This window comes from Astatotilapia calliptera, chromosome 13, assembly GCF_964374335.1.
Source record: "Astatotilapia calliptera chromosome 13, fAstCal68.1, whole genome shotgun sequence".
Lineage (NCBI taxonomy): Eukaryota > Metazoa > Chordata > Actinopteri > Cichliformes > Cichlidae > Astatotilapia > Astatotilapia calliptera.
Window position 1 is genome coordinate 2,352,338 of NC_137434.1, and position 9,462 is coordinate 2,361,799.

Here is a 9,462-nt window from a genome sequence, read left to right on the forward strand (position 1 = left end):
TACATGTGCAGCCGTATGCAGTTAATTTGGTAAATGTATAAAATATTTCAGTTTCATTCTCCTGCTAATTCACTTTTACACTGCTAGAAATATAGCTACAAGAACACACATACCAGAGTGTCACATTTTACTGATAATTACCATTTCATAATGGCTCCAGAGTATGTGGCCCTCATATGGATCATTTGAGATGGAAGAAGAGTCATATGATCCGTAAAACCCCCCTTTTAGATCGGTAATGACCAACTCTTTCATGTGACCTCGCAGGGAAAACGCAGCTTAGTAAGTTGATAACTAAATTCATGTGACCACTTATCCTGATCGACAAACTAGGGGTAAATGAATCCAGGTAACAAAAACACGCCCTGGGTCTGCTGAACTTGCTTCATAGTACATGGCCCAGGTTATGTATTCAGCATAAGGGATTTGTAACCACTGACCGGAAGGCATCAACCCCAGCAGCTGACTAATTTCCGGCTGTAGCATAAATCTCCAGAGACCTCAATAAAGGAATAGAATAGAATAGAATAGAATTCAACTTTATTGTCATTGCACATGCACAGGTACAGGGCAACGAAATGCAGTTTGCATCCATCCAGAAGTGCTTTAGTGATATAGATATATTACAATATATATTAGCAATAATATAGATATGTAAGTATATTACAGAAATGGGTCTATTATGTTATAATGTACACGGTATGAAGTATGTTGTGAATATTCTATAACTATAAGTATGTACAGGCTGTAGTGAGTACAAGCTATGTACAGGCTATGAACAGGATATAAATATGAAAAACTATACAGAATATGAAATAAATAACTTTACAGAATCTGAGATATACAGCTATACAGAAATGTGAACTATGCAAGTTGTAAACAGTTGTAGGATTAAAGATTATCGAATGTACAGAATGATTATTTACACAGAGCTATACAGTAGTGCAGTTAAGATAAGTGAGGGTGTAGATAGTTTCTACAGAGGCTATATAAAGTGCTAGTGGTTGTGAGTGGTGGTTCAGTCCATGTTATTATTGTGTGTTTGAGGGTACAGTTGTCCATTGTGGGTGTGTGTATGTTCAGTCCATATGTTAACGTGGGTCAGATGTCAGGAGGCAGAGTTCAGGAGTCTGACAGCTGTGGGGAAGAAGCTGTTCCGGTACCTGGTGGTCTTAGTCCGGAGGCTCCTGTGGCGCCTCCCAGAGGGCAGGAGGGTGAAGAGTCCATGTGATGGGTGACTGGGGTCTTTGATGATTTTCCCAGCCCTTTTCAGACACCGCTTCCTGTAGATGTCTTTTATGGCAGGAAGTGGTGCTCCGGCGATGCGCTGGGCAGTTTTCACGACCCTCTGCAACGCCTTCCGGTCCGAGGCAGAGCAGTTCCTGTACCAGACTGTTATACAGTTGGTCAGGATGCTCTCGATGGTGCAACGATAGAAGTTCACCAGGATGTAATGATGGTGTTGGAACCATCAGCAGGTCTGCAGTCGTGGGTGAAGAGGGAGTAGAGGAAAGGGCTCATCACACAGCCTTGTGGTACACCGGTGTTCATCGTGATTGTAGATGAGCAGTGGTTATCCAGCCGGACGTGTTGGGGGCGGTTGGTCAGGAAGTCCAGTAACCATTTGCAGATGAGGGAACTGATGCCCAGGTCTGTCAGTTTCCTGATGAGTTGTGAGGGGTGGATTGTATTGAACGCTGAACTGAAGTCTATAAACAGCATTCTGGCGTAGGTGTTGTTGTTGTCCAGGTGTGAGAGGACAGAGTGCATTGCGATGGAGACTGCATCCTCTGTGCTCCTGTTCTGGCGGTATGCGAATTGGTGGGGGTCCAGGGTGGGGGGGAGACAGGATTTGAAGTGTGCTAGGACCAGTGCTCTAAGCACTTAGTGATGATGGGGGTGAGTGCTACTGGGCGGTAATCATTGAGGCAAGATGGGTTGGAGTTTTTGGGTATCGGGACGATGGAGGTGGATTTGAAGCAGGCCGGTACGACAGCGTGGGCCAAGGACAGATTGAATATGTCTGTGAGCACTCCTGCAAGCTCCCCAGAACACGCTCTGAGAACACGCCCGGGGATGCCATCAGGGCCTGCAGCCTTGTGGACATTGATCCTGCTCAGCACCGCTCCTACATCGGTGGGGGAGAGAGTCAGAGGTTGGTGGTCTGGCGTCATGTCTGCTTTGGTTGTGGTTGTGGGGTTCCCTCGCTCAAAACGAGCATAAAAGTTGTTGAGCTCGTTGAGGAAGGAGACATCAGAGGATGCGGGGGAGGGTTTGGTGGTCCTGTAGTATTTAGTATTTAGTATTTAGTATTTATTTATTTATTGTCATTGTCAAGAACAATGAAATTGCGTTTGGGGCTTCCATACAACCCCCAAAAAAAGAAGAAAATAATAAATACCCCTTAAAACCCAAGTGTACATATTTAACCCAGTGTGACTCCAATGCAATAAGACAATCCTTAGTCTGTGATGGTCTGGAGTCCTTGCCACATGCGTCGGGGGTTGGAGTTGGAGAAGTGTTCTTCTACCTTCTTTTTGTAATGGTGTTTGGCTTTTTTGATGCCCTTCTTTAGATTAGCCCTGGCTGTGCTGTAGGCGTGTGCATCTCCTGACCTAAAGGCAGTGTTGCGGGCCTTCAGGAGGAGACGAACATCCCGGTTCATCCAAGGCTTCTGGTTGGGGTACATGGTGATCCGTTTCTGGGTGGTGACACTGTCTGTGGTTTCGGAGATGTAATCCAGTACAGATGAGGCGTACTGGTCCAGGTCTGTGTGGGTGAACATATTCCAGTCTGTGTTTTTAAATCTGTCCTGGAGCACTGCGTCTGTCCCCTCTGGTCACACTTTAATTGTCCTCACAGCAGGTTTCACACGTTGGATGAGTGGTGAATACCGAGGTGTGAGGAACAGGGAGAGATGGTCCGATTGTCCAATGTGGGGGAGGGGGGTGGCTTTGTAGGCTCCAGCCAGGTTGGAATACACGGTCTAAAGTCTTGTCTCCTCTGGTGTGGCAGGAGACATGTTGGTGGAATCTGGGGAGGACTGTCTTTAAGTTGGTGTGGTTGAAGTCGCCAGCAACAATAAAAGCAGCCTCGGGGTGTTTATTCTGGTGTTTGTTAATGGCTGCAGAAAGTTCTTTCATGGCCAACCTAGCATTAGCGTCGGGGGGTATATACACGGCAGTGAGTATGATCGAAGTGAGTTCTCTGGGGAGATAATAAGGTCTGCATTTGACCATTAAAAACTCTGCATTAGGTGAGCAGTGACACTCAGTAGTAGTGGAGTTCATGCACCAAGCATTGTTAATATAAATGCACAAACCTCCACCTCTGGTCTTGCCGGAGTCATCTGCTAGCCTGTCGGCTCGGTGTGGCGTCCTGCTAACTCGATAGCATTGTCCGGGCAGCTGTTGTTCAGCCATGTTTCGGTGAAAAACATGACATTTGCTGTATCACAACTGTAGGGTGTAACACATCTGTGTCCTCTGTTAGAAATAAACAGCTGGTCACATACCTGGATTAAAACTACTTTAGATTGCACAGAATTCACAGACAGCCAATATACTTTGGTCCACGCAAGACAAAAGACTCCATGAGCAAGAAGAAATTCTGCATGATTGTGTCTTGGGAAAGTTCTACCCATCCCTGACTTCAGAACACAGAATGGCCACACTGGCTACAGAATTAAATCCCTTCTTCAAACAGTTCCATGGGGCCTTTGATCTCAGTGTTTTTGAGAAATGGAATTTATGAAAAATGAAATATAACCTTATCCTTTCAGGACATACATGGGCTCCCAAAACCAGCCCTGATCTGCTGTGCAGTTTTTTGGCTCAAAGCTAATGCTAACTCATGCTATCACAGGTGTCAAACTCCAGGCCTTGAGGGCCGGCGTCCTGCAGGTTTTAGATGTGTCCTTGATCCAACACAGCTGATTTAAATTGCTAAATTACCTCCTTGACATGTCTTGAAGTTCTCCAGAGGCCTGGTAATGAACTAATCAATTGATTCAGGTGTGTTGACCCAGGGTGAGATCTAAAACCTGGCCTAGACATTGGCCCTCGAGGCCTGGAGTTCGACACGCCTGTGCTAGATGGAGAGCTTCTGGAAAGCTGAACATTTGCTGGGATTCCATTCTGCTGTGATGGGCCATTGGCGTCTTATCATCAAACAGCTTAACTGAATTCTACATATCAATATGTGGGAGAAAAGGCTTACACTAGCTGACATATGGTTAGGTGTTTAATAGATTTCCTAGAATAGGACCCAGATCAAAATGTAGGGTGGTAGAGAAATAGGCAGTTTCAACACTGGTACAAAAACAGTATGTAAAGGATTTTTTTTTCAGTCTTTGCGTAGGATCTTTTCTGATTCTGTAAGGCAGATACCTGATTTATGTTACTCTGTCATTCCTAGTTCACTGATTACCAGAGCTATGTGATCCATGGCTGTTTGGTGGACAACCTGACTCTGGAGCGCTCCATTGCTTTGTTCAACGGCGTTTCACAATGGGTGCAGCTGATGGTTCTCAGCAAACTCACACCTCAGACCCGTGCAGAGGTCATCACAAAATACATCCATGTGGCACAGGTAAGCCAAGGAGGGCAGGCTCTACGCACAGCTCTTCCAGCTTTCACAAAGTATTTCTCTCCAAAACATATAGAAATAACAGGGTGACTCAGCACTGTTACAAAACCATACTATATAATTAAGTTTAAATTCCACATTCCACATAAATTCCAAATCTTAAACTCAAGATTTTTCTTTTGACTAGTCAAACAAATTATCGAGAAAAATGCAACAGTAAAATCTTACAGATTAGAAAAAACCCACTCAGCTAAAGTGGCAAAACAGCATCTTGGCTTTGCTCATTTGCAGTGCAGAGGCTCAGAGATGTTATGATAGCTTTTCCCCTAAACTGCCACCTTAAAGTCTAACATAGTAATACAGGGTTAGGCTACATTTAAAGCCACAGTTTCAGAAGCCAGAAGTTACTTTCAATTTATGTCTTTTTTAATATGCATTTTGGCCTCATAGTTGTTCTAATATAATATTTTTGTATTTATGCAGCAGTCTGCTACTTCCTGAGCCTTGTTCAGCTGGAGGTTTCTTCCTGTTAAAAAAGGAGTTTTTTTCTTTCCACTGTCCTTTGATTTGTCAAGGTTTTCTCTCTGATATTGTACCTTAACAATGTAAAGCACCTTGAGGCAACTGCTTTTTATTGTGTGAATTGAATTAAACTGAACTGAATTAATTTATGCCAGATACATTAAATTATAGCTAAGGCAGTAGATGTGAACTAAACTCTAACTCTGTCACTGAATGATGATTGGATTGGACTGACTGAACCTTAAGAGGCTAACATTTCACATATTTTCATCGTTTTTAAACCATTCAGTGAGCTCCCTATGGATAGTATAGTATATAGAAAGATAGATAGATAGTTTGTATCTAGGGGGAGAGATGGGCCCTGCATAAACAAGTAACCCGTTTAACTCTAAAAGGCACAGTGGTGTTATAGAATGTCCCCTTTTTTTAAAAACAATGATAATTCTTCGTCAACCACATAACTGAAGTATGCCATCTGGAGGATGTAGGCTGAATATCATGCTGCTGTTTCTCTCACACATACCTGACATTTTTTATATGTTGCTGCCATCAAATTCAAAAGAAACTGGTTTTTCATGAGAGAGTAACATGTTTCAAATAAATGATATAAGAAATAATACTAGTGTTTGGTAAATGGACAGGTGTTTATGTAGCACTTTTCTTCTCAAGCTGAGCACTTAAAGGGCTTTTTGCTACAAGTCTTATTCACCCAGTCACACACAGGATTTGTAAAAAGAGAATGCAAATATACGTTCTTCTTCTTCTTCTTCTTCTTCTTCTTCTTCTTCTTATTATTATTATTATTATTATTATTATTATTATTATTATTATTATTATTATTATTATTGAGTTTGTTTCATCCAGGACGTATCTATTAAAATATGTCTGGTACAGCTTTGATCTCTTGTAGTTAAAAGTGAAAGTCTTATGAGAAGACAGACAATAACAGTTAGAATATGGATTGCACAGGCAGTCACCATTCAGATTTAATGGCCCTTCTGTGGATGAGTATGTTTAGCTGCCTTTAAGCCAGATTCTTCATGGTTCCACACTATGCAAAAAAATGGCTTCTTTAATATTTTTAATATTCTCTAATATTTCTCTAAAACAAACAATAACAAACATACAAAAAACACCGCAAAAAACAAATGCACTTGAGCTGTTGTTCAGTCATAAAAGCTCCCCATCATCAATATTTATGTTCCATATAGTGCACACTGTTAGAAAAAGCATCTTGAAAAAACGGTAATATTCTGGCAGCTGGGGCACCAAAATACGACCGTATAATTACAGAAAATAACTCCCGCATAAAAATACGGTCATTTTCAGTAATGAAAATAGAGTTTGTTGCGCTAATTTGACATGGGATTCTGCTTTTTCCAAGTGCTTTTAGACATTAAATTAGGAACATTTTAACGTGATCAAACAATGAAATTACCTATAAACAAGGTCACTGAATGTGGAAATATGAATCATAACACATAAATATACAGAAATATACAGTTGGTTTAAATAATAATTGATTGCATGCCCTGGGACAGACTGACAGAGGCGAGGCTGCCATATCGCACCATCGGCCATCACTAGTAGGCGGTAGGTGAAGAGTCCTGACCACGGACACAACGGCGGACAGTGTCCGAGCCGGGGAGCGAACTGGCAACCTTCTGATCACAAGGCGAACTGCCAACTCTTGAGCCACGAACGGCCTAACTAGCAATGATAATAATACTTATGTGCTGTAACACAAGCTTATAGGGATCATGTTATATATAGCATTACATTTGAATTCAACAGTTCAAGCTTTCAAATAACAGACAGATATTTGTGAGTTCATGATACATTTGTGAATGTATTTTAACAATCTAAATATGCATATGTACAGACAGCTACATTTAATAATCATGACAATTATGTTGTATTACATTACAGTGATGTAACGTTAATTTACATTCAAAATGTGAAGTCAAAGTCTATTTACGTACTTTAATGATATTCTAGAAGAACAGAACATTACTGTAAAATGCAGTAAAATACCTTCATATTAGGGTTTTTTCCTACGGTCGCAGCCATACCCGCGACCTTGTTGTTAGTTCACATTCATTGGCCGATGCTTAGCGACATATTATTTATATTTATTGCAACTCCTACCTCTACATTTCTTTTTCAAAATATATAATTAGCACAGCGTGTCCGTGCAATGTTTTACATTGTGGCATGCAGAGAAATCTTAACAAAGAAGCTCACAGAGAGAGATTGAACTTGTTATTTAACCCCAAGCTGGTGGGGGGAGCGCTTTATTAAAACACTTGCGGTGCTACAATGTGCCTCAAGGTTCAACAACAGCACCACAGAAGTCACTCATGGTACAGCACTCTCTCTACCAAACAACAACTGTCAGTGACGCTGCACCACTGCGTAAACACAACATTCAAGATAACAGTTAAAAGTAACGTAACCATAAACAATAAAACAAGAACATCTAAACAGCAGCTCATGTCCCAAGGCATGATGGGAGACATTTCTGGATTTCTGGATATTTTTACAATCTAAATATGCATATGTACAAAAAAATATATTTAAAAAACAAGTAAATTGTGTTTTATTACATTTACAGTGATGTTATGTTATTTTACATTTGACGTGTCAGATCACAGTCTACTTATGTAAATGTAATGATATTCTAGAAAAACAGTACACAACTGTAAAATACACAGTAAAATAATTTGACATTACTATTTACAGTTTACTATTACAGTGCAGGATATGGTTCTTTCTGTCTGTGTTCTAGGCAAAGAGCTTCTCCATTACTCTTCCATTTGTATTGAAGGATGGATGCATGCCCTAATAATCTGCCCTGTCCTTTCTCCTACCAAAGTAAAGGCTGTCTACAGAAAGGGTCAAGGATGAATCTACTTAACACACTGCCATAATGACATGCTGCACAGAATATTGTGTGCTGGTTTTTAAGATGGCTTGGTCAGCTTCAAGTGCAAATGTTCTCATTTTGTAAGCATGCATATTGTAACATATTGTTATGTTATGTAATGCTGAATTGAAAAGTAAATATTGACTGGGCTCCATGCAGCAGACTGGGACTCATCAAAAGCTTATGATGGCTTGGTTTGGATTTGGTTTTATTCACATAGCCATTTGTCTCTCATCTCAGCATTATTAGATTATTAAAATAAAGTAAGTTTTTACAATTACTCTGATAATCATAGTGGTAGCAAAGCTTTCTTCTTCAGCTATTGTCACCAATCTAATATGTCATTGGAGACTGGTGCAGTGATAATGAGCTCTAGTATTCATGTACTGTGGTTTCAGAAAGGAGTCAGCTTAATTTGTTGGTAAGCTCTTAGATTAACATCCCCTCCACAGTCCATAAAAAAATTAAATAAAGTTTTTCAGTGTTTTTGAATTTTAATTAAAAAAACGAAACAATAATTGAATAAATTGCCACACTCCAAACTAGCACACCAAGGACCAAAAGCAAGGCGCTAGGCCACCTCTTTAGACAATAAACAGTGATCTTCAACATGTCTTTCTCTGGTCATCAGAAACTCCTTCACCTGCAGAACTTCAACACTTTGATGGCGGTGGTGGGGGGCCTGAGCCATAGTTCAATTTCTCGCCTAAAGGAGACTCATTTATATTTGGCTCCTGAAGTAGTCAAGGTAAGTCAGTGCCAGTCTTTTGTATGTAGATTCATTTATGATTACTACACAGTTACAGGTGATTCAGTGGAAATGTATTTTCTTAGCAACAAGCCTTTACCCTGTTTCATTAAGGAATTTGTACTGCAGCGCGGTGGTGCTGTGATTAGAACTGTTAACTCACAGCAAGAAGGTCCTGATTTTGGTTCCACCACCTGGCCTTTCTCCTTGGAGTTTTCATGTTCTCCACATGTTTGTATGGGTTCTGCCTGGGTATTTGGCTTCCTTCCATAGTCCAAAGACATGGATAACTTAAACTTTTGATTTGCTTGTGAACATGGTGTACCCTTTACCGTTTGCTGCTTCTTGCCACAGATCTGGAATGAGATGACAGAGCTGGTCTCTTCCAACAACAATTACTCTTGCTACCGAAAAGCCTTCAATGAGTGCCAGGGATTTAAGATCCCAGTACTGGGTGTGCACCTAAAGGACTTGATTGCAGTGCATGTGGTGTTTCCTGACTGGATTGGTGATGGTAAAAAGGTGAACCTCGTGAAGATGCATCAGCTTTACATGACCTTCAATGAGCTGGTGTCCCTGCAGAGTGCGGTGGCCCAAGTTGAACCCAACATGGACCTCATCTACCTACTAACGGTGAGGGATTACCACACATGGATTTGAAATGTCACTGTCCAGCTAA

At 41.0% G+C, this 9,462-nt stretch overlaps 1 protein-coding gene across 5 annotated transcripts in view; it reads left to right on the top strand.

The window, feature by feature from the left end:
• rasgrp3 (RAS guanyl releasing protein 3 (calcium and DAG-regulated)) overlaps window positions 1–9,462 on the top strand; it is a 42,220-nt gene that overhangs the window by 20,473 nt on the left and 12,285 nt on the right. For all 5 annotated transcript variants that reach the window (XR_013900923.1, XM_026190486.2, XM_026190485.2 and 2 more), the window contains 3 exons: window positions 4,417–4,590; window positions 8,667–8,783; window positions 9,138–9,416. Coding sequence is in view for 4 of the 5 variants with exons in the window: in XM_026190486.2 (XP_026046271.1) it covers window positions 4,417–4,590; window positions 8,667–8,783; window positions 9,138–9,416 (570 nt within the window). In the remaining variant the exon portion in view is untranslated. The remainder of the gene's footprint in view (window positions 1–4,416; window positions 4,591–8,666; window positions 8,784–9,137; window positions 9,417–9,462) is intronic.